The sequence below is a fragment of the Leguminivora glycinivorella genome, chromosome 18 (genome assembly GCF_023078275.1).
Source record: "Leguminivora glycinivorella isolate SPB_JAAS2020 chromosome 18, LegGlyc_1.1, whole genome shotgun sequence".
In the NCBI taxonomy this organism is placed as follows: Eukaryota; Metazoa; Arthropoda; class Insecta; order Lepidoptera; family Tortricidae; genus Leguminivora; species Leguminivora glycinivorella.
The window spans coordinates 4,136,937-4,164,138 of NC_062988.1; the positions used below are offsets into that span (position 1 = coordinate 4,136,937).

The following is a 27,202-nucleotide window of genomic DNA, read 5'->3' on the forward strand; positions in this document are numbered from 1 at the left end:
TTATTCTAAGGTCTCCCTGGTAATACTGAAGTCTGAGTCGCACGTTATACTCTAGCTAGTGCTCTAGTGCTGCTACTAGGCTCTATTTTAGCATTTGTACATTGATTCGATATCTACCTAATGTGTGTGATAATAATAATAAGCTTTTCAACTAGTTGAAGTACAATGAATTCTATGATTAACTTATAGGCCAATGTTTATAAACATTATTTTTACACTATCTAAAGTAAATGTGATTTTGTCAGTAGGTTAGTTTGTAAAGTTTTAGATGGCTGCAGTCCAGTGCGTCGATATGTTTCGCAGCATCAGTGCCGGCGCCGGCCGGTTCCGTTTTAACAAACTTACCTGATTTAAAGGTGTCAGCAGAAACAGTGACGTCAATTGTACGTGGAAGATGAACCAATCTGTACCATGGATATCGCCCAGCTTTAATCTGTCGTGTAACGTAGACGATGTTAATATATTTGTACGTAGTCTGTGGAACGCTCTCGCTAATGTTTTGCCGTCCATTCTTATTCGCGGCGAACGCTGGACTGCTTTTAATGTTCGACGTAATATTCGTTCTATAATCGCATACTTCGACACCAAACCGACTTATTAAAATATAGATGTCTAAAATAATTTTACAATTATCTAGAGCTTATAGAGTGGGTAGGGCCGTCTGTAGACTTACAAATCGATCTCGTTTCTGCTGCCAACTGTCGTCTTACAAATTCCTGTTAGTTATCAGCAGTGAGGAGATTATTGAGGTGGGATAAACTAGTGGTAGCCAGCTTCTTAGGGTCTTTATCCAAGATTTGTATAAGCTATGGGTGTAGTGTTCCGCGTAGGATACTTACTCGCGAAGGCGCGAGCGACTAATAGCCGACAAGCACATGCTTGAAATACATTATATACAATACCTTCATAATTTAAAAGGCAAAATTGGACATTAGGTTTAATTGAAATGATAAACATTTTCTAATGTGAACTTAGTAAGGAATTCGTCGTCTCAAAATTTTTAGTCTTTGCGATCGTGCCTCCAAAAAACAAATTTAGATGGCACCAATTTCTAGATTTCTTAAATAGATAATAAATTTATTTTACATACAATGTGATTTCGATGTCCAAAAGTTAATCGATATTTGCTGTCTTAATTACTCTACTACTTTAACGGTCGGGGTTCATTCTGAACATCTCGAACTTTAGTATAAAATTTATTAAGTATATCATTTGTATACCCTTGATACAGGTGTCTTCATAATGAGCTGAAGCGAAGGCGTACAGGATGGACCCCCGCTATACTTCTAGTAATCAGTGTTTTTGTGTAGCCCGTGTCGGCCGTACGACATACCTACCTATTTATGCTAGACTATAGTCCCAAATAACGTAGAATTATGACCAAGTTAGCAAGTGATTTAAATATATCTTGAAACACAAATATTATAATGTTATGATACGGTTTAGTATAGCACCGGTTACCGGGGGTCATGAAAGTACAAATTTAACGCGCCCCCCGTTGCCACGCTTGTTGTCGACTTCTGGCATGGTTACAACACTGAAATAAACCTCCGCTGGTGGTTCAAGTCAGTGCGGAGCCCGTGCCAGGAGTAGTTAGCGGAAGCGGGACTCCGAGCTAAATGTATGGGCTCTTTAAGAAAAACACCTGCCCTCCAATAATTTCTTATCGTGTTTTTATACGATTTCCTAGTACAAATATAAATTGTAGTAAGCTTAATCATCATTAAATAACTGGCAAGTAAAACTTGTGGGAGCGATACATAGATCTCGGGGTCTCTTTTTCGAGTAGGACATTCTTAATACAAATCGTTTCTAAGTACATATTTCAAACGTTGATAAATGTTGTACCTAATATAAAGTAGCGGTTACGAGTTGTTTTTACAATTTTCACTTTTTTTGAGCATTGAAAGACTACCTAACCTTAAAGTGCGTTCACATTACTTGTCTTATTTTTTTAACATGGCAACATCAATTTTGCTGGTAAGTTTAAAACTTCGTTGCGCAGTTTGTAATTTATTTTAAATATTTTTTTTAGGAATAAGACAAGTAAGTGTGAGCGCAATATGTATTGAGATAATCACTTATTATATTAGATTCGTGGTAGCATAGCTAAATATCGGTGACAGGATCACGTTTTCGAATTAAATCGTAATTTTATAACAATTGATGTGCCTAAGTGTAATATTCTATAAATGTAAATAATTAAATACTTAGTTACTGTATGAGTGCATATTATTAATTATTAGAGGCAGAGGCGTTCCGATATCAACGTAAGGTATCTGTACACTATTCCGGGATAGTAAAATGTGGTACATTATTCCGGGATACTTTGGTTTTTGTCGCAAAATAAGGAAACTATCAGTAACATCTTAAGTTAATGCAATATTTAATTAACTATAGATCAATTAGAACCGAAAAAGTCGATTTTCGGATATTTATCTTATCTTTTGAAGCCATGAGGTACCTCCAAATACGTCAGTCGCAACCACGCAGTGGTTTCTATGGGCGTGTTTGACGGTGAGCTTAACGCGGCAGCGGAACTTCGTAAGGGTTTGCTGTGATGATGGTAAGTTTATTGATATTAAATTTGTATCATAATTGTCTTATAGTTATTAAAAGACATTTATATCATCTTTTCAAGTTAATTTAAAACATATTTTTATTAAAATGCCCGCTCCCGGAATAATGTACACCATTTTGACAAGGTGTACATAATTGCGGGAGTATCACGGAATAACGGAAACACAGTCCGTAATGTTTTTGTGTCCTATTACTATTTATGGTTAAGTATATTTATATATTTGATGTAAATACATTAAGTAAAGATTACAGATTATAGTGACATAATTACGGTACATATATTTTTTAGATTTTAATCTCATAATTGAATACGAAATGTATACTCATTGAGTAATACGTGCGAAATATTGGACTGTGGCATCAACACTAAATTTGTTTTATTTCATAAAATTAAAGCACAAAGTTTATTTATTTCAATATTTTGAGTGTAATTGTTATATAATCTTCCAATATACTAAGAAAAAAAATCTTGTTTATGTTTTAATATAGCCTTTTTTTGACTGCCGTAATTAAGTACACGACTTTATATGAGTGGATCTTATTCCGGTATACTTATATAAATTATATTAAAATATATAAACTCATAAAATAAGGTACAGAGACCCGGATATTATGTTTTTAAACTTCCTTAGTTAGCTAAAAATCTTTATACCGCATATTGGTTTGTCCGTCAGTCAGCCTGTCCGTCTACGATTTAGCTCAATCATCATTAGTACCAGAAAGCTAAAATTTACATGAGGACAATACATAATAGGATAGACATATATAAATATAAAATAATACCTATTTAAACCGATTTCATCAAACATGGCTAAGAAAAACACTCTCGATTAATTCAGCTCTTTCAAACGAAAAAAACTAATCAAAATCGGTTCATCCATTCGAAAGCGATGCCTTAGACAGAGAGACAGTGAAACTTATAACATCCTGTCGTTATATCATATAATCGTTATACCGTAAAAATCATATTTCCCTTCCCATTCCAGCTCACCAAAATATTGCCAATTATAAAACATACACTCTGTATAAGCATTTATCAAAACGATATGTGCATTATATATTTATGTAAACAATATTTTTAATTCGTTTCTTTACATTATGCTTCAACAAAGTGGACTTTAAAGATATCCCGTAATAATGTACAACGACTCCCGGAATTAAAGCCATACCAAAATTGTATCCCGGAATAATGGGCAAACTAAGGGTTTAGTAAAACAACGGTAATTTCTATAAATTAGAAGTTACGATGCAAAATAGTGTCTTAAATCAATCGCAGAAGACTTATCCTCAAAATAAAATAGTTAACACCACTAGAAACCTCGCATTTTTGTTTCAATCATCACTTAAAGTAGGAAACGTCTTAAGTTCCCGTAATATGGTACAGTTACCTTATTCGCGGCTCTGGCCCTCTACCCAACTCGTAATGTTTTGAGACAATAACTCCTCTTTTCGATTATAACTGTTGCTTTTAAATCGTGTAAAATTCGGCCACCGATGTAGCATTTCCAAAAATATACCTAAATAGATACCTGTGCTTTCAAATTATCGGCGTTTTCATATAAAACTTAATAATGCTACGTCGAGGTCTTGTAGTAACATTTTAATCAAAATTATTCATATTTTTAAAATTGGCTACGATATGATATCATCCTCGTTTTAACCTTACTGCTACTCTTCGTCACTAATGTTGTACTGACTAGCATGTATTTTGTTAATCTATTAAGTATTCATAATATTATTTCTAAAAGTAATGGCAGGAGTTCTCAAAACTTTTTTTGTAATTTTATTAGTAGTAAATCTACACCTACTTGTCATTGTCTCCCCATAATTAGAACAACGTAGCTGGCAACACTTACAGTGGAATGTGATGTGATAGGTAAAATATAGTTTTTAAGTACTAAATAGAATAAAATTCTCCTTTTAAGTTCGTAACTCTCCTCCAGTACTTTTAGGAACAATATTTAAACTAACTGAATGTTTCTACCTGAACTTAACTTTTTCCACGTATTGGACACGTAGCTCCGTCTAACACTAGTCTAGATATTTTTAAATTGTTACAGCACACAGAAGGACCTTTCCATTTAATCGAGAAATTATAGTCACCATTTCATTGGAATATTTATGTACCAATAGATTTATAAGAATTGGTACCTTGTAGCACAGTATAGACAGGGTGGCTAGCCGAATGGCACAATCGCTCACGAAACGAAGCGCTAGTAGATATCTATCTCTATCGCGCTTGCGTAACAAAGCGTATCGTTTCGTTTGGCGCCATTCGGCTATGTATGTACGTGGCGCGGTATGTATGTATGCGCGCCATGTTCGTACGCAACATGTTTACATGTGTTGCGTACGAACATGAAAAAGCATACCATTCAGAATACATACTGCGCGGTTTACGTTTGTTAGATGAGTTAACTACTAGTCTCATACTGTGCTTGTAGTATATAGCGCCAATGCTGCGCTTGGGTGTACTACCGCTGTGGTAAAGGTACATATTATTCAAATGTCAAATTGTTATATTTAAACCTATTGGCAACACCTGACGTCAAAATTTGGGGATTCTTAGTGTTGCCAATGTAAAAAATCTCCTTAAATTGGTCGAAATCTTGTCTATGAGGGTATTCTTTATTAATTTTGGTTAATTTATTTCTTTGTACCGTTTACCATGTGCGGTATATTTATAGATAACGTGTATCTCTGTATTGTATCACCCATAACCGCAGTGTACACGATCGATGGGTAATGGGTAGTTGTGTAGACTTGATTGTGATATCAGTAAACATTTTCATACGAGCATCCAACTAACTCTTTCATTTCTAAAGATCCTTGTTCCATTTTGTGTTTACTAACCAATTCGTTCACATATTTAAATCCTTCGTTAAAATAGTCCAAGGAATTTGGCAGTTCCCTTTGATTTGTCAGCAGTCTTAGCTATAGTATGGTTTGCTTTATTCACCAATCCATTTTGTGGTTTGTTATTATAATTAATTGAAACATTCATGGTTTCTTCATGTATGATTAAAGTACGCAAATAGAAAATCACGAAATGAATTGTTAGAAGTGATCTGTCTAAAAACTATGGGATGATAGAGGAATAAAACAACAAAGTTACTGAATCAAATAAGCTTTCTTTTAACTAAATTTAAGTATTATACATTAGACAATAATAAAATGGAGCTCATACATAAACTATTACACATTATTTATATAGTGTTGACCGAATGTTTACAACATAATATATTGCTCGGCTCGTGATAGTAGACCACATTCGTAATGTACATTGTTCCCGGAGTATAAAACTCTGGTTTCCACAATGAGCTATATTTGGCACGGACTAACACTTATTGCCTCTGCAGCTTCATGATACAGTATTATATTATACATAAGAGTTATTTTTTTTGTGTATCCCTTACAAAACACACAGCCCGCCTCAATAAATACAAGTGAGTGCACATATGTACAGTGCGCGGGTCGGTCTCTGCCCTCCTTACACTTACGCTAACCTCAGTCGATATTTACATTATCGTATCGTACAGACTGACGGGCAGGCTACTGGCTACCTTCAGATATGCGATAGAGGCGTCGCTATAGTATTAAAAGAACCGAGGTTCATTCGATGGATTCCATTATAATTAAGGCTATTTCTATTATTGTTTTTTTAACCGGTTGAACAATAGCGACACCGCTAGCGATATCCGCCTTCTCAGTAGCGCCCCCAGTTCCAACATTCTAATAAAAACATTTTGATGTATTAAATTGTTTCTCAAGTTCTTTCAAGGCTCGCTAGGGATACGTTTTATGCAGTTACCATCGGATTCACATCCACTGCAGTAACTTACACTATTTTAAACAAAAAATATTAAATATGACAATTGCATAAAGTAAAATTATGTTCTGAGATCATATTTAATACATCACAGGTGTTAAAGAGAAAATTAAATTAAAATTATGACATCGAGGGGTAGGACTCGATTAATTCGATAGCGAATAGATCGGCTCCGCGAAGGCGAGGGATCGTTCGGAGGCCGCTATGTCCGGCGCTTTTTGGCACATAACAACATCCAAATAGACATCCAACAACAAAACTATAATTAGCAAACATTTCAGCGTAGTCCTGGGCACGGAGGCTCCCGACCCCGACCCCATGCGTGCGAGAGAATCTTCGTCCCGAGATCGATTCCGGGACGTCGACCGCTCACGCGCACGGCTGTGGGCAGCAGGAACGTCTGTGCGCAGGACCACGCGTAGACAATTCATAAATTTTAGAACAAAATCGAAATAGTCTATAAACAAAGTCATAAAGTTAACGAACACCTAATTTTCGAAGTCTTCTTAAAACATGCTTACGAGCAGCATTCTAAAAATAATTTAAGGAGTGTTCTCAACTTTGTCAATAATTCAAAAAGTTCATTATAAATTTCATTTCAATGTTAGTCAGACTGTGTCGAACACAAGCTTTGGCTAAAATGCAGTGCAGATGGCACGGCTGCTGCCGTCATGCCGCCAAAACTATTCTCTAATACATAATGTATTTAACATTTAGAGATGTTTTCGAATCTTAAGTATTTATTTAAAATTTCGGATGAGATACGAAACAAAATGGCAATCGTCTGTCTGTCTTTTCTGTATAGAGACAGCCGCGGCTCCTCGACCTAAAATTAACGAGAAATAATTTGTACTTTGATAAAGAGCCGCGGCCTGGTGATGCGGTCAGTGGACTGCGGACGCGCGGCCGGCGTGAAACGGAACTAAACCTTTATATCCAATATCATAAAAAAAACAATCATCAATATCTATAATTATAAAAGATATAATCCATTAAAATACAACAACAAAACAAATATACCGACTAAAGATGCAAAATAGGAGTACAATGCGTTCCAACAAACACAAATACTCAAACAGTGCTGAACGCAGTAAATAATTAAAATTGGCAATATAAGTCTTATTCTGTTACAGTAAGGTAACAAAATCGTTTCACATTGAGTATTTGTATTTCGACTATATCAACTATTGCTTAATTACTGTGCTGGCTGATTATGAGACACTTCATGCAAAAGAGGACATCTCCTACGTCTCTTCCACAATGTCACAGGCGGAGGACAAGACACAGGAAACGTTCTCTTTTAGCCAATGCAAATGCGTCGAATATGCTCGGAGGCTAATGGATGGAAATTTTATTTCTGCCGAAGCTTCTTAGCATTTTCAAGGCATTAATCTACGTTGTTGTGACCTACAGGATCGATAAGACACGTGACACGACAAAACGACAATACCTTAACGTTATCCGGAAAACCCTATCGTAGCATACCGCTAAATCTAATATAACTTAATTTACTTGTCAAAGAGATCATAATAAACTTACAATTAAATTGTCACATAATAAAGATTGCCCATGACATGTGTTATTGTAACGAGCTCGCTGGTCGTCGCTCCGAGATAGGCATGCATTGAGCAAAATATTATTTGTGATGCTAAATGACAGTGTCTAGGGACAGCATAGTATATATTAATGTGTTGCCTACGTTATATCATATACATAATGTCTGAAACTATCTTACAAATTACTTAACATTATTATATTGTTCTCCACAATGCGAATCGACATCAATAAATAAAAATAAAAATTAGACTTGGACTGCCGCGCAGAATTGAATTTGACGACATGATTGGAATAGGAAAGCTGCCTGGTGTGCGGTGCAGCCTCTTGGTGTCGAAGCCTAGCTGGGGCGCTTGTGGGTGTGGCTGAGGCGCGCCACCTTGGGCGGGCGGATGTGCGCGCCGTGCCCGCACTCCTTGTGCGCGTGCGGCGACTTCTTGCTGCCCGCCGACAATCGCTTGCGCGGCTTCAGGAAGTCTGGAAACAAGAGAAACATAATGTCAATAATTGCTTAATACACAACAGACGCTGTGAGGGATTTCAATATTGGATATGTATTAACAACAAATATAATCCTGCTTGCAATTGGTTGCGCATGATCGCTTCTCGAATAACTCCGCAAGTAAACTGGACCGGCAAATGTCGATCGCATAAAGCACATGTTTTATGACGCTTGTTAACATTCGTCGCGGACTTACTTCTTGCATGAAATTAGTCGTTAAACTGCTGACGGGACTTTATGGGCCCGAAAAAGAAAGACTCGTAAAACCTGCGGACCTTACAACTTACAAACATTTGACATTTTTACGACTCTATCCATAAGGGGCAGTAAAAACTTGCATTATGCACCGGAATCTATTCTCCGATAATCCTTTAGCGGCGACACCCTTTGTGACTATTTCTAATTTTGGAAAAATATGGCCTATAGCCATAAAAGTTTATGGCCTTTTTACTACTGTTTAATCTGTATTATAATGGAGATCTGTGAGTTACTGGTGTGAGAAGGAAATGCGTCTTAGTTCCTAAAGGGTTTTTCGAATTAGGAATTCCCTTTTAAATGATCGGAGTGATTTAGGAAACAAAACCAATCGTAAAATGTTAATAGAAACGGTTAATAACGATAGTAGTAAAGTTGAATTTCGAAATGGTCGTTAATTTTTTACGATATCAACCTGCGACATAAAATTGGAAACTTAAACGGCCGTCGAATTTCGAAGCCTTGCCGATGAGACAGACGCGAGGCATGGTGGAGTTTTAAGTGGCCAAACAAAAAACACCTAGCAACAAAACGCGTCCAATGAGAAGCAAGGTCGCGTGTATTGCCAATACACTGCAAGACGCCCAGACAATCGTATCTTATGACAATCTAACACTAAGATAAGAGCCTCCGTGCTTGCATAGGCTCAAGTTTTTAAGCAAGTGAAAGACACTTCTAAAAAATATATTAATTTACACTTGTACCTCGCATATCAATTATATTAAAAGAGTTTATAACGCTTATAAAACTTAATTTTGCAGTATTGATCCGGAAATAAATAAGAAAATCGAAAACTGTACAAGGTAAAAATCAAGAATCTAAGAGCGGGAAGCGGGCACGTGTAAGCGTAACGTAAGAATAATAATATACATATGTTTAGTTAGAAATAACCTTGAACAGTTATACTCGTAACAATGTGACACGCCAAATAAACTCTGATAACGCCCATGTCTATGTAAAAACGAGCCTAAATCTCATCGTTGAAGGCTTTTGGCGGGAAACGAGCTGCTAAATAATCGGCACACGTTTTATCAGAGCGTTAGTAATAATACTATATAAAAGTGGACGCGTCGGTTGGTGCAGTCGGGAGCTGCTGACGTCACGCCAAGGTCGACAGGTCCGCGGAGGACTTCCCGCCAAATCAACATAACAACACACCACGTGCTGCCCTGCCCATAGCCGAAATACTACCCTACATTTGATAACTCCGACCTGAAATACAGCGGCTGCGACCCTTGTTGGGGAAATGCTCATTTCCCTAATCAGCTAGGATGCTAGCATGTGTTTGTGAGAAATATAAGAATATATGTGTATAATTTACTTTCTTCTTTGTTTTAATAGCATATTTTCTCTAGGGCATTCATGTAGTGCTCGGAGAAAATACTTTCAGTCTTTCATGACGTTACGCAATAAGTTTCCCGCCAAACGCTCAATGGAGCGTTTCGCGCCATTATCTAAATAAATTTGACCGGTTTCCGGAGTGTTTTGGCACAGTGTTACGTGTTCGGTCCAGCGGTGAACGCTATTCGGCCGGTTAGCCGACGCGAGGGTGTAGGACGTTAGCGTAAACAAATTGGCCTTGAAGACGCGCGTGGTCTCCGAGCAAACAACTCACACATTGATAACCCTATGACGAGTGACACAAGTGCTTCGGATGCTTGTATTATTAGATAGGATTTGATATTTGGACGAGGAATATACTCGTAAAGTCCGGCTCGACAACAGATATAGAACGCGTGTTCAAACGTTTAACTTTTGAATTAGGAAATCAGTAATCGTGTCGACGTGTACCAATAACGGCGGCATAATGTGTTGTTTGAAGGTTGCGAGCATTAGTTACGCTGTTTGATTCGTGTTTCATCATTGCTTGTTTATCACGCGTTATCAGGCGAGCGGATAATGTTCACACAAGTTTCCATTTCGATAACATTTTCAAACGTAAAGTTGTAAACAACGTAGATTTGTTTTTGATACAGAAATTTGAAACTATGCGTTATCTTATCGCTAAGTTTAATAGGTTAGTGAGACAGGACTCGAATTTGTGCGTTTAACTCTAACACAGCTCTACAGTCGATTGTTTTCACAGACAGAACATGTTATTTGAATACGGTGGAGCGAGTTAGTTGCGTAGTAGAGGCGCGGTTATTTCTGTCGACCTAAATATCTGCGCGAGCGCGCCCCGGACACCTAAGAGCTTCACGCTCACAGGATTGGTTCTTGTTTATACTCAGAAATACTTTACGGCTGGCCGCCTTTGACGCCAGGGTATAGAATTTAAACATCGTATGAATAAGAAGTACAATAGGACTATGAATTTTAAGCGATGCACTGAATGCAGCCCACGTCCGAAGGCCGCCTGTTGCTCACTGCATCCGTCAACTGACACAAACTGAATGCTAGATGCTTCGAGAAGACTACAATGTTAGTTATTGATCACTCTCCCTCGACAAAATAACTCAAGTACCTATTTAATAGACACTGCCTTTAGTAGGTTCTGCGTGCACAACGCTTTTGCCTTTCTCTTTAACCGCTTGCCACTTTCATCTTGCATTCATGCGCTTCAATGTTCTTGCGATTACCCCTCTATTGTCTTTTACGACACGTTAGAATTCTCATATAAGATTTTAACTTGCAATTTAAAAAAGTAGTTGGAGGCTTTCAACACCTTGTAAATTAGGTGCAAGGGGGTGGTTTTGACAAGATTTCGACGAACCGCCGAAAGTGTGTTGAAGGCTTGGCTTTGATCCGCCGCTGCGTCTAGTGCAGGAAACAACGCCACGTGAATAGATAATCTCGTGTTAGGCGGACAATAAACGCATTGTTTACGCTTTCAAAGTGTCGTCAAATGTAAATTGTTGACACTGGAGTAACCCATTGTAGCTTTGGGCGCATGCCGCTGTTTTTGTTGAAGTAAAATTACGAAAACACAGGAGAAGGTAAAGTGAAATGCGTGGAATGCTTTCAAAAGGTAAACTGTTGCGTTTACGGAAATTGGAGAGCGTGCCACAAAAGATATCGTGCGGTGTATTACCAAAGTTGCCCCGGGTTCGTGGGAACGGCCTCAGGCCACGCTACTCCCGGGAAAGCGGTTGCCGGCTCCATATCAACCGGCCCGGGGCTAAAGTGTGTTCACCTGACTTGCGAGGTTCAGGACTAGCTATTATTAAGACTACGCATCAAATCGGAACCGCTTATTCTGAGCTGTTATTAAGCTACTAGGCGTGGATAGACGTCGATGCATAACGAACGCAAGGTCCTATTGGTTATGCATAGTTGAGCCGAAGGTGTTTCAGCATGCGCCGGGTGCAAAAAGAAAGCATAGCCAATACACGTGAGTACATGAGAAGGCGAGCGTTTATAATTATAACTGATAATGTTTTTTTAGCGTGAATACTACACGCGGTACACGCCTCGGCAGCGGCTCACGGCTGTGTACGTTTGATAAAGCGGATTGAATGAGTGCGTAAACGCACGGTTTGATATCAAGCTTGTGATTCAGCCGGAACGATAGACGTGCCCACTGCCTACGCTAGACGCACTAGTATTTTGGGATGTCTTGCAGCATAGTCATTGTTCTACTAAATCATACATACTTGTGAAATCCTGTCTGAGCGCATCATGACCATACATCATTACTATTAAGTATTTACACAATTATTAAACGAACATTTTTAAGCCTCAACCTATCCACATTAGAGTCTATACTCTACCAACGATATCAACGGCAGTCGCAAGTTAGGAGTTTTGCTGAGGAACAGCGCGATTTCGTCTGTAAAAAATATCTTGAATCGTTCTAAACAAGTCTAAACAAGATAGGACGCGTCGCTGCATCATCTAACTGGTATAGTTAGTGAATACATTCGTCGAGGACGGGACGGGCGCGGATTTGTCAGGCGCCCACGCCGGCCAAACAGGTTGCCCCGGCCCTAGCGCTCACCTTTTTTATTTTATCCACGTCAGGGCTGCCACAAGCCGATGCAGCTGCATTTCTTTAAACGGGAAATGGGTAGTAATAACGCAACGGCGAAGCGCATTGTAATTGCGAACCAGTTCCCAAATATCTAGGTCGAGTGAAAGGCGAAACCGTGTCCGCGGCGCGTTAGCGGATATACTTTATGACCGCTGCCTGCTACTATAGCGCGGGCGCAACGCAACCCTAGGGTCCTAGCGCAGCTCGAAGATAAAAAGAGCAACAAAAACTGATCCCGCGCACGGCGTATAGCCCGTACAGCGCATGTGTATAGTTGTTTGGGCTCTCGGCTACTGGTTTTGAGACTTGACAGCCTAAACAAATAAGTGACACGCACCCAGGTAGCGGCCATTGTGTCCCGTCCTTAACATTTGTTAAATATTATCTGATATCGTTTAAATTGCGGTCGATGTCGGATTATTTATGACTCGAGGACTCTTCAAGTTCCTTCGGCGACAGTTTAGTAAATAATATTGGATTGTTTTCACTGATGGCGTCACGGCCGGGACAGGAAATGGCGTCAGTTACTCAGAGTGAGTCAGTCGGGGATTCCAGGATTTAATTGAAGCACGTCGAACTAACACAGCAGTAATGATTAATAGCTATTTTTCCACGGTCCCTTGACTTCATTCCTAAGTTAACCGAAATGTGGTCAGTCAATGCTGAAAATCTGTTACTGAATTTACAAAATTACGGGTTCCGAACTAAAATTATAGGTCTGCTCTAAACCTGCCAATTCGGCGAGGTCTAGACTAAATTGTTCGCGTGTGCACCGCTATTACAGTGATCTAATCTCCTAAACAGGATGTCCAAATTGAACGTTATACAGCGTTGAGAGTACTGAATGTATCTTTTGCATTAGGACCAAGTTTTTTTTGTGTATCATGACGAATTCAGTGTGATTTTAGATTAACTGTTATTTACCTTAATGATTAGTGTTTTAGAATTTTGGGATCTTATTTCATCTAGGTATGTAAGTTTGTAATTAGTGTCCTTAAGCAAAAACCGTCAGTTTGAGGTGGAAGCTGTGTGAAAACGGCCAGAGTCAACAGTAGACCGTGGATGTCAATAGTGCGGACGGGCAATATATGTATTTATATTTACAAACGACAAATGTTTCGTGTTGAGAATAGGAATATGTGTAGTTTGCGGAAAGGATAACAGTAATATATTTTTCTAATACATAAATCATAGAAGGAAAAACTATAAATATGATTTGAACTTGTACCTACCGATACACACAGCAAACAAGTTCAAGGTATAGTGATCATTTGATTGATCAAAAGATTCTACCGAGACAAAAAAATCTATCATAATTAAACTGTTACTGTTATCATGATTGAAAAACCGTTACGTAAAATGGCGGGTCGTGTGTGGAGCCCGAGTACTACGAAAGCAACCATTGTTGCATGTCGATTGACATACTCGCGCAACCCATGGTATCCATGGCTTGGCTTGACAATGTAGCGTGATGAAATATCCATACACCGAGAAAGTCGTAAAAGGTATCTTTGTGTACGGTTTTTACAGCGCACTCTCAAGCATTCACATATTTTTTCCTTGGTTTTCTAATAGGAAATCGTGCTTTGGACTTGCTAGTATAAGTAAAAAAAAGATATTTTATTCATGTTCCACGTACTGATGAAATTCATCTTTTTTTCAAACTCATGAAAGTCATTTACGATCATTAAGATAAAGTAAAGAGAGATAAAAATAAGATTTAGAATCTCGATGCGCCGGAGTGCACGGAGGGCAACGAACCGCGTCCATCTTGAAATTATTCACGTGACCTCAATGCATTATACTTTATTGCTCTTTCAGTTTTTATGGAAGTGGAAATGCCAAATTTATCGCGAATTTTAAACTCGATAAAGAAATGATTGTATGAAACTGTGGGTTAAAATGTGGGTCATGTTGTTTGACGATTGTAAATAAAATACAGCCGGTAAAATTTAGATCAATTTCAAGCCACACTAAAACACAAAAACTTTGCTAGTTTAACCAAATTGTTAACAACGAAAACTAGGCTATCAGCTTTCGATTAACTAACAAAAACGTCTCGCTTCGCTAGTTGTACGTACGTACCTAATAATACCAATTTGTATCGTGATGCATTTGAGTTTTTTACTCGTAGCCTACAATGGTTGATTGCATCAGATTTGATCTTTGTCTGTTGTGTGTTGGCGGAGAACGTTTTTTCTAACTTTAGAACTGTGTAACTGAATTTAACTACATAGGTACTTCTAGTTTCTTAGTAGTGATGAAATATTGACTGCATCAGATTAGATCTTTGTCTGGAGTGTGCTAGCGGAAAACGTGTTTTTCTTGAACTGTATAACAGACTACAAGTACTTATTTTTAATTTCCTAGAGTAACAATGAAATAAACTTAAAAGGCGAAAAAACTAATAGTTTTTCAATAGGCCTCAGTTTATTTCTAGTCCGTGCAAAAAAAAAACGTCTTACGTTCTTTTTTTCAGCGTTTACCTGTGGATAAATGCAGTAAGTGCACTAGAACGCATAGAAGCGTCCTCCTCGTGCGCAAGGACTAGATGTCCTCAGGGCGGTTCGTTCACCCGCGCGGGCGCAGGTGCTTAGGTAACGTTACGACACAAACCTGATCGAGCCATTGCATGGGAGCCAATTATCATAGACCAGCGAATTTGCTTGCAACTCTGTTCCACAGGACTTGAGGATCTATTTGGTTTTATACTCGAAAATTACACAAAATATGGCACTGTTTTCAGCAAAATAAGTACTATTGTTTGAGAATACTTTGCGGTTGGTTAACATGTAAATCATGTAATTGCTGGAGAAGAAACTGCAAAAAAACGTACCTACTGTGTAAACGTGTGTTTAAAAGTGATGTTGGCATTCTTATTTATGTACCAGTACGATAAACGTAATAAGAAATCCTACTTGATTGATAGGTGCATGTAAAAGCTATGTTTGGCGTGAGAACTTCCCATTTAAGTATGTATTCAGTATTCTAGTCAATGCTGTCAATCATTTGCCCTTTACGCAAGACTGCTACTGCGCACTCTCCACGCGCATTTCTTCGCCATCCATCCATTTGATCCAGTTTGCTATTGTTTTATAAACATGGGAACGACCTGTCAATGGAAAGGTATAATTATCGATCCGTAGAAAACACATTGTTGCATAGTGCGTTAATGTGTTAAAAAAAACTAGCTTACAATGATGCATGATGTTATCATTAAAGACCCACTGCTGTGATATTAAGGATGATGGGAGAATGACTATAAAATAAATCCAATGTTAATAAAAGTCATGTTTTTTTACTCCATGGTTTATTTTGTCGTGCCCATTTTTTATAATTCGGTCATACCAAACAAATCATGATCGGAAAGGTCCTATAATGTATTATTGATCTCGACTACTGTGTTGTGTTGCATTACAATATATTAAGGGTCTTAATGAACGCTTAATAAGTCGGCGGATCAAAGCGCGTACGCATCAAACGTGCCGGTATAGGACAACCAAGTGGTTAGTGCTAAAGGATCAGTCGATAATAGCCCGTGTTCCCTAACCATAGCGAACATAACTACGGGCTTATGAATGTGGTTTAGTAACCATTAGTACTATCGCTACTAACTTACGCCATGTTGGGATAAAAAACAAGTGCCATCTTGGTTAAACTCTGCAAAAAACAAGTGAAGTGGTGGAGCAACTGATAGCCCCACTGAAGATGGTGGAAACATGTGCGTCCTAAGATTGAAAATTCTGAAGCCTGAAGCGTCTTAAGATAATAGTTTTTATGGACGGGTGTATGCAATTTATTCGTATTTCAGATACTGTGTTAATAGCAACACGGTTATGTTTATCATTAAGTAAACTCTGTAAAAACCAGAACTAAAAATAAATAATTTTTGCAGTGCGGTTGTGTATTGCACGTCGTATGCACATGCAGCCAGTTGTCATGGCGTAAATCAGAGTGCGGCTACCGGGGCACGCAATTAAACGCGCGGCCGCGGGCAGGGGCGGGTTTATTATTTTTAGCCCACGCCTGGACACGACTGCGCAAATATTTATGGAGTAGCCCCTTCATCTCTATCATATTTTATCGTAGTTTAAAGAGACTCTTAGTAGTCAAGCAAACAGTAGCAACCTTTTTTCAAATCAGATCAAAATAAAATTCGGCCGGAGTTATCACGAGCGCTCCGACACGCAAGGTGCGTTCCCATGATCGTTAATATTCAAATTTAAGATGAAACGGCCTTTTAAAATCCAGAACAAAATCGATACCCGCAATAAAATACTATAATAAAGACACGTAACGGCTTAAACGGTAGCTAAACAACGTCAAAGAACAATGATGGCATTGTGAGAGATGAATAAAGGAGACAAAGGAGGAAACTTGTCGAGATGATATTGGACAGCTTCTGAAGCTTAAACATCGGTTTTTCTGTAGTAAACACAATCGGGCGCTTTGTGCGTCCGACCTCAGGTCACTCCCAAGACCTCAGGACCGAGTTACCGCTCTCTCGGCGCAGGGAACAATGGTAAGAAAGGACGGGATTACCGCGAGGGGTGATGCTGCTAAGTATTACGCTAACAATAGATACAAAGCCCGGTGTGTTTACCCATGAATATGTGGAATAATGCACAATGGCCGGTGCTATGCTAATAGGAGCAACAGGTTCACGCTCTCAAGATAAGTCTTCGTGTGCAACGAATTCGCGTTTCAAGTTAAATCGTGCATCTGAAAAATTGCCCTATGTTGTAATCTCGCTTATAAATGGTGTATTTAGACGTTTCTGCTAACTGTGCTGGGGGGTATTGTTAGGCAAATTAATGAATTAATTATGCTCGCACGCCGTGCGAGCGCTTGAGTGCGACGACAAAGGCAGTTGAAGACAATAAACAATGGCCTATTGATTGATTGCAATCATAGATGTTGCCTCTCTCCAATGATTTTAGGTGCCTTGTGCCTGTGGCCAGGAATGTTAAATGGGTTAAAGTAAACTTCAAATAGCGACAGAAGGGCTAACCTTCTGACCAGATGCTAGTCATGGCGACATTTGGCAAGCCATGCGAGCAATTATCCGTGTAGTGGGTTAGAAATCCTGCGTCATGTGTCCACTCCGGCGCGGCGCGGCCATCTGCGCTGGATTAGCGCACGTATTGGGTTGCGAGCGCTCGCGTTTCACACGATAGCTTCCTTATAAGACTAGTTTCTAACTAGTAGCAAAACGTAGGTAGATGGCAATTTTTATTGAGTTTCCTATTCTAGGATAATGAATTGCAGAGCTCTCTGTTGAAAAGAAATTCAAGATTTCCCGCTACTTTGAAGAGATTCAAGAGATCTTTGATCTAGCTAATGAACGAGAAAGTTTAAGAGTTTACGACCACTTGACATTAAGTATATTAAAAGCCGTAAAGCCCTAAAGATAGCGTTATCGTAAGTGCTAAGCGAGCTAAGTGGCAATTATGCGGTTTCAGAGCTAGTGTTACGTAAAGCGTTACCGCAACTCCAGTAGAAAGCTGCTATTATGAGGTTACCCCAACTGTGTAAAAACGGTATCGGACAGGCAGATATTACGACGCCAATTTATTATATTATTGCATTATTATGTAATTTAAACGGATAATTAATTGAAATCTTTTCAGAGCGTGAAGAGGCTCTTTCACGTCTTTCTTTTACTTTTTTTATTTCATGTGCTTCTTTTACGGTTATATTTTTTGTTCAGATGAATCACTAGAAGATATTCTGGATTAAGTTCTTCAATGACCGACTGAAGACTCACGATGTGTTTTGATCACGCGGTCCCGGACCACACACCGACAAATACCGACCCAAAAAACCTAAGATTCCGGTCACGCTTCAATAATTAACCTTTCGTGCTGTTTACGTTATTATTCCTGTAAAATCATAATAAATCAACTATTTTTAACAGCTCGTAAAAACGACAATGGGGAATTTACTTTACTTTTTTAGCATTATAATTTTTACGACTTTAAGTCTTGTACGGTTAACAATATTTTACGACAAGGCGTTACGATTTAAATGTGTAAAAGTGCTGGGAATCATAAATAGGATTGGTCAAGGATCGTATCAATGATAAAATCGTAACAGATGACTGTTTTACGATATTATTATGCAGGTAACATTTACTATTTTACGACGGAGGTGACCGGTAGATATCTGCATGTACCGGTCAGTCGTGTGTGAAAGTCAGACAGGTCATAAAAGCAATTGGTCAAGCGTTGACCGTTCAATTATTTTACGACTTCGTCTCGATTTCAGTTGGCATTTTGAAACGTGTGAAAAGGCAAGGGTGCATAGTAACTAAAACAAGATGTCTGAGGAAATAAAGTTGTGATGATTTTGTGGGTGTGTTGATGGTAGAATCATAAAATAACTAACTATTTAATAGTTAGTTAAGCATGGAAGGCTCGTAGCACCGTAATTTCTCCGTCCATAAGGAAATGAGTAGTTTAGTGTCGGTATTTTATTTGTTAGTTAAGCAGTTAGCGTGCGTTGAACGTGTGACGAATGGGAATGTTTCTAGCGGTCCTTGCAACTAGGACATGCATGTTTTATATAAATTCAAGTACTTGAACGCTAATAAACATACCAATGTATGTAAGTACTAAACGAGTATCGATAGCAATATGTCACGCATAATTTAAAAAACAAATTTAACAAACAATACTTAAGTAATATAAAATACCTACGGAAGTAACTCTAAAAAATACAGTATGCGATTTTGCTATACTGTATTTGGTGATGGTATATTATATTTAAATAATATTGTTCGCTTGAAACGTTGACTACAGAAAAGAGGTAAAAAACGTCTTATCGATACGCGAAGAAAACCGATAAAATTGCAGCTATAAATAAATTCACAGTGAACATATACGTGTGTATGATTGTATTGCCTAGTTTTAATGAATTCAGTTTAATATGCAGTGGTCATGCAGATATTAATCAAACCCGTGAGAACGGAGCGCGGACCTAACAGACCAGTTTCGCGCGAATGCAAATCTGCTTGCAGCTTGGGGTTGAAATGTAGAAAATATGTCCATAGATAATGTTTAAATTATTCTACAATCACCTACAATAATTGATGCATTGAAATTAAAAAAAAAAATTGTATGGTAATCTTAATGTCATAGAAAGAGAAATAGCCATGGAGGTAAATATAAATTATTATAATACAAGGTAAACGGATGAGATACAAGGAAGTCGGAAATAATAAATTAACAGAAATCCATTTTATTCTATTACAAAGGAAAATTTTCTTGGTTACATTACTATAATATAAATGTAAAACCGTCATTATATCAGCAAACAATGAACTACAGTTAAAACAGTTAAAAATACTATAAACAATGAGTTCACACAATATCTGTAAGGTGTGTTTTAAATAGTTTAGCATACATTAACAAAGTAACAATTATTTATACTCAAAGTTTCTCGCATCGATGAAACTTTAGTACTATTGTCTTAATCCAACATTTGCATGAGAAAAGTTAAACTGTATGCAACCCTTTGTCACTTAAACGTAACTGAAAATAATAATTGAATAATACTGCATAATTTTAATAGGAACAATCTTATTGTGGCGTTTTGTGTCTGAAAGGTCCGTATTCAGAGACCTTTTGTTATTGAAAATCACAATTTTCGAGTTCGATATAAAATAACCACAACTGTTTTTAGTGGCACTAATAAGACTTATTGGAATTTTCAATAACTATAACAATAAAATGTTTCGTTTTCGACAGAGATTAATAAAGGTAGGAAATTAAAGTGTCTTGTTTTAATAAAATGGGAAAAGCAGCGTAGCGTATCCTGCACAGTGGTTCCCACAAATTAAATCTCCAAAAATCCTTTACACTAGGGGAGGGCAACCCTCTATTAATTAGAGAACCAAATAACGCACAAATTATATGGGAACTGATTTCACTTGCACCGTTAAAACGTTTGTTTAATAATCGAATTAAGTGAAGCGATTAAATTAAGTTTCGGGAAATATTTTGACAATGGTAGGTCAAATAGGTGTTCGGTTATTCAGCAACTGACATTTGGCGATGACATTTTATTCAGAATCTCAAAGAGTGCTTGTAAGTTTAAGTATAGCGTGAAAGAAGGCTATATCCTCATATACCTACAAGTTATATAAATATAGTAATTACTGTTTATACGTATATCCATATTCGTGGCAGTTCATTCCTTATATGCTTCTGTTTGTGTGTAATTTGTCTTCTCCGTGTTTGCGAATAAAAAAACTTCTATTCTATATACGTAATATAGCTGCATAATATGCACTTACGTCCTGTTGGTTCTGGTGCATGGCAACCGATGCACGGTGCATGAACAATGCACTCTGTTCGCAACCTACGCTTGATAGCTGATAACGTACTTGAAATCACTTTTTGCAACGGCGTAAAATGCAACTTTATTTTTAAGGCGATAAAGGTAAGTTCAGCAAGTTACCTAAAATGTAAGAACATCTGTGTCAATAGTGTCAGATTATTCTATGATAACACTATCGTGGAATAATAAAGCGTCTAGTTAAATATTGTTATCTTTCACAAACGTGGCTGAGATGTGAGGTAACTTGCGAAACGTGTTTACTATTTATTTATTTTTATTTATTTAAACTTTATTGCACGACATAAAATTGTACAAATGGCGGACTTAATGCCTTAAGGCATTCTCTACCAGTCAACCATTGGATCAAACAGAAACTTTAGTTAGTGCAGGATTGTCAATATAGAGATGTGACAAGAAACACAATAAAAGAAAATGTATATATGAGTGGATAATATATAAATATATAGCTAATAATATAAACTTACATACAAACTATAAATATATAATATATAATGTACCCAAGTATAAGCAATATGCAGATCATTTATCCTTGAGCTTGTTGGAGAGGTGTGTACGTAACATGCGTTTAAAAGAAAATTTGGTCTGTGCTTGCCTTAAGGGAAGAGGGAGATCATTCCAAAGACGAGCTGCCTGGAGGGTGAAGGAGTTGGAAATAAAGCCAGTGCGGTGATAAGGAATAGCCAGCTTAAGAGTTCGGGACGTACGCAGTTCACAACCGGGACGCGGTTCTATGAAATTGAAATTTGATTTAAGATAGTCGGGGGTAACTGGATCAAATAATATAGAATAAAGAGTGCATAGAATTCTCAGAGACCTGCGTTCACGAATGGGAAGCCAGTTCAGTTTGCGGCGAAAAGCTGATATGTGATCGTATTTACGGAGCCCGAATATGAACCTAATGCAGCCATTCAACAGTCTGTCTAATTTATTGAGTAAATCTTGGCTAATATTAGAGTAACAAACATCTGCATATTCGATCACGGGCAACACTAGAGCCTGGATGAGAAGAGTTTTCGTGCTGACTGGAAGAAAGTGCTTAAATCTATATAAAGATCGCAGCATGTTAGTCACCTTACGACAAACGTTAGACACCTGAGGAGTCCATGTCAAGCCACTGTCGACGACCAAACCAAGGTTTTTCACATCGGGCTGGAAAGGAACTATGTTATTTTCAAATTTAATGGGATCTAAAAGAGCGGTATCAAGTAAGGACAATAGCCGTGGACTACCCAGTACAATGGCCTGACACTTGCTGGGGTTGACAGAGATTCCGAAATCGCGTGACCAGGCAGATATGATATCCAAGTCGTCGTTTATTTTGCGGATAGCTAGGTCCAAATTGCTGGGGCTTGTTTGGGCGTAAAGTTGTAAATCGTCGGCGTATAAGTGGTGTGAGCATTTAATACGATCAGTTATTAAATTAATAAAAATGGAGAAAAGAAGAGGAGACAGAATACCGCCCTGCGGAACGCCAGAAGACAGCTCGCACCAATCTACTATGTTTTTTACTAAGATCGTTTAACATTTGATAAAGTCAACAGTGTCAGTGAGGTTATTTTTTATTCTCCAGGCTATTTTGCTCCTGCATACCCTCTACGGTAATTTATCAAAGTTTCTTAATAATCATTTTAAGTATTTGCAACCTGTCTTGTCGAAGACCCCTCTGAATTGGGACAAAGAGTATTGAATCCGATCTCCCCACGTCAATACGCCGCGGGTAACTCGGCATTGTAAGGCATTGTTCAATTATAAGGGCGACAATGCCGGTCTTTGACCCTTGCCCTGATTCTAACGTTCGCGAAAGATACAATATCAGAGTACAGTATTAAGTACCTACGCCCAGACGGCATGTCTGTAGGTATTTAGTAGGTACGATGTACGTCACATCGTTCGACATTGCGTGAATCATTGTGATTTAAAAAACAATACAATGCCTAGCTACTTTATTGTTGATAAAGGTCTAGAAGATAAATATTCCAGTTTACTAAGCGAGGATATTGACTGCATTATAACCATAACCGAATTCCTTACTTAACCTTTTCCACGTTTTCGACGTGTATTTGGCAACGCAGATAACGACGACGGATTAACTCGACATAGACCGCAGAGCAACAGCCTTCAGTGTCACAGCTAACGTCTTAATTCCAATGTTGACACTCAGTGACGTTGCATTTGTGTTGTGACAACTGACAAGGCATCGAAAAGTTTAAATAACTATTTGCAGTCGCTTGAAGGGCTGTAATGGGTGAGATTGAAGCAATTAATGGTCCCACTGAGAAAGCTACAAAGGTTTTCATATGTAAACATTTAGCAGATGTAGCAGAGCAAGCTATAATGCCTGGGTGTAAAAACAGTAGCTTTGTCGGCGCGCGCGCACGCTTCGCGTCTTGTTCTGTGCGAGTGCGACCTACCGCACTGCCGATGACGTACCTACTGCTACAGAAAAAGCTGTTAAACGGATTTTGATAGCGCTGAGATGAATCTAGAGGTTAGCTATTTCTAACGGAATGTTATTTTGAATCCTAGCGCACAATGGGCGCGGAATGATATAATACGACTGCAGAGTTGTTTTTCTTGGTTGGTTTCGATTCGATAGATTTTCAACACTTGATGTCTTGTATACAGTAAATAAATACGACATCTAAGTTCAGATGAGCGTTCTCCGGGATGTTAATAGTTTGCAAGAGTTGGTTGAAGTAATCAATCTTGAACTTATTAGAAAACAAAGCCAAAGACATGATCTAATAGCGTATTAATAGACTTAGAGCTGAGTCACTGCAATTGTCGAGCCCATGCGACCCTCGAATCCATCATCCTGCCCATTATAACCTCAATTAAATCCAATTTGCATAAAAGCAGCCACTAGCCCTATTCTTTCTTGGAGATGTCACCACCTTTGTCCCCACGTAACCTACTCCTATTCAAACCGGACAACTTAGGGCAACAATGGAGACAGTTTGACCCACAATGACCATGGGACAGTCGTTATTTGTGTATTTTGAGCAATAAACACTGCTTTTTATGCGATTGTGAGCGCAGTTTTTGTATGAAATTAGAATCTCAATGGATGAATGCACATTGTCCGTTGGCGAGCTCGTGGATGCAATCTGCAGGTCAGTTTATGCATAATCATTAGAGATTACCGGAGCGAGAGTAACGCGGTGGGAAACGCGCGTTCGGCGGGAAAGTGATGTTGACTGACAGGTGACAGCTTGACTTTTTAATTGCGAATAGACCAACAATTTCACATGATCTGCCATTGCGCTACAAGTGGAGTAGACTTAAGTTTTTATAACATGTTACAGGTATACACTTTGCGAATGGATTTTAATCTCATTCGTTAGTTTCAGATCGTGCCGACTGGCTGGGAAAGAGTATAAGACACAAGTCCAAGCTTAATCCTTCAACAATGCTTTAATCGCTCGCGTTCTAAAGCCTCTTTGTATAAGCGCTTAGCGACCAAGCGTTTAGTCCTTTGAAACATCCGTGCCCACAAAAACTAACTTAAAGAATGAAAATCTGTGCCCCGATTTAATATTCTTCATGCATCGTGGCTCGTTGAAGGCGTGTAGAAGTTGGAGGCGTCCAAACAATAACAAACGCAGGATTAGACGCACACAATCACGCTTAAGGACATCACGCACACATCGGGGGTAAACAATAATACAATAATTTTCATTCCTTCGTGCGTACGCGCATCGGGCGTCCCGCTCGCGTGCGTGTCGGCTTCTCGCTCGCACGGTCGTTGACCGCGCATCTCCGACCAGATTGCATCTAGCGACCAAGCAGCTTCCCATCAGATAGATGCACCACCATCTCACCAATTAAAATTTCATCTTTGAATCACTGCCCTTTCAAACTGAACGCATTGAAAAGATGCTATTGTTAGGTATAAAAAATATGTAATTGTGCCTTTATATAACTTAAGATGTACACAAGACCTGACGCGTGTTAGTGTTCAAACCCATAAAACGTGTTCTGAAGTGCCCTTGCACAATATATTGCATTAGCGCGTCCCAGTTAAGTGTTAGCGCAGATAAGAACAAAAAAAAAACAACGCAATGAGCAAAACCACACGCTGTAACGCGATCCGGGACGAGCGTAAACCAAACACAAATGACCGTTGGACCAACAGATTTGAATTTCACCCCCACAAAAAACCTCGTAGTAGTTTATTTATGACATAGTACGATCTCAAATAAGAAATGCTTTTTTTCTACCTCGCCTCGGTCACGACTTGAAAAAACCAAAACAACTTTTTGTGCTCGAAAATCATTTTACGACCCCTTCAAATAGTAAAGGCCGGTTGGAAACGCTGGTTGGATGGAAGGTTGTTTTCTTTTTTTCTTTTGCACTTGAAACGTTCGTTCGAAATTTAAATTTATGGCTTGTTTTTGAATAATCGAGTCTCGAAGGACTGGCGCACTAGACGTAGAAGAAGCAAAAAGTCAGTTAAAACTTGAGTTAAGTTTAAGTTATTGATGCACAGTTGATATAACCTACTGCAAAATGAGTATCGGAGTCAGTAGCATTAAAGACACATGATACGTTTAGGTGTTTTAAGTAATAATAAGTGAGTAAGCACGTGTGCGATTGTGTCGCAAGCCGAGTCGAGTCACTCTACACGCTAATGGCGCTTTGTGACAGTTCCGAGAACGTCGCCTGCCTAATAAGACACTGATCATTCAAAGAAACTATTATACCATGCCTCGAAAACTGGAAAGTAAAAACACACAGTAGTAGAATAAAACTTAAAGCTCGGGCTTTAAGATTTAAGTAAATCTGTGCACGTTAGTTACAGTTCAAGGTATACCATAAACCCCTATTTTTTATCTCCTCTCAAACACGTGCGTGTATAATTTGAAACCCGAGTACCAAAAAAGGTAAATCAAGAAAACCCGAATTTTACGTCACGCCCCCTTTTTTACTGAACTCGAATTAGGAGATATCAATTTAGGATTGGAGTTACCAAATATAAACATGGCGTTATCAGCGAACCATAAGTTTCTAAACGCGGTTACTGGGACAAAAAATATCACTACCAATAGTGACCCACTTGTCTGGGAATGTAGATAGCCCTTGAACGGTTTATCTTTATGTCTTGAACCCTTCTTAGGCCTAGCACATCATGGCCGCGGGAGTATGTCGCCGCGAGATAGACTACCCGTCCTTATGTCATTAATACAGTTAGAAGAAGACGTGGCATCTATCTCGCGGCGACATACTCCCGCGGCCATCATGTGCTAGGCCTACTGGAATACTTTAATGTGCGTCTCGAATGACGGCGACAACTCAGATAAACTTTGGCAGTTTTAAGACTTACTATTTGGCCGGGATGTTAAAGATATGGTATTTTGTACGTTTTGTTAACTTAACTATTTTAGCCACTTGTTAAGTGATTTCAAATAGGTACATGTTGTTTGAAATAGTTTTTGCCTTTAAACGCGGTTAAAAGGTGTTCTAGTTTGTCGATCTAATTTCTTACTTTTTCCCATGCACTTGACCCAAAAATCTCACATCATAATGGGATGCTCACGAATCACGATTCCCTTTCAAAATGTTTAAACAGCCGAAAGAACAAGGACCCTCTAACTAGGGCCGAGACAAAAGCCATAATGCGTATATTAAACATGTTACACCATGAATGGCTTGTGCAAACCGGGATGCTTAGTAGCTGTTCAGTAAATGAAAGGATTGTGTGCACAGGACGCCCAAAAGTTTAGACCCGAAAGTGAAAACCCTATGAAGGCCGCCGCTAAAGATTCCAAGTAACTCTAAAATTTGATGCCATTACCTTAATGCCGATTTTACAATACCTGTAATGCTGATTATACACACAGCCCACACAGGAAAAGATTATAGTAATAAAAATCCTTTGTTGAAGATTTATTCAAATTGCTCCAATTACAGTTAGAGCTATGTATCAATTGGGACGATTATCCTTTGGAATGTTTGAAAAGCATTGAAGAATTTTAGATGACTTACGGACCGAAGATTCAACCAAATTGCCTTATCGATAAACGATGCTTACCTGTAAAAGAAAAAAAAAAACTATTAGTACCTACAGATGATAATTATGCAACTGAACAAGAATTTTTAATTGAGCATCTCTCTGTTTACGTTTACATCTAGTATTTAAGGACGCTCTAGG

General features: G+C 38.5%; 1 protein-coding gene across 2 annotated transcripts in view; it reads right to left on the bottom strand.

Annotated features, from left to right (window-relative positions):
• Positions 1 to 5,691: 5,691 nt before the first annotated feature.
• Positions 5,692 to 27,202, bottom strand: part of LOC125235831 — a 42,674-nt gene continuing 21,163 nt past the window's right edge. For both annotated transcript variants that reach the window (XM_048142431.1, XM_048142430.1), the window contains one exon: positions 5,692 to 8,440. In XM_048142431.1, the coding sequence (XP_047998388.1) occupies positions 8,304 to 8,440 (137 nt within the window). In that variant the 3' untranslated portion in view covers positions 5,692 to 8,303. The remainder of the gene's footprint in view (positions 8,441 to 27,202) is intronic.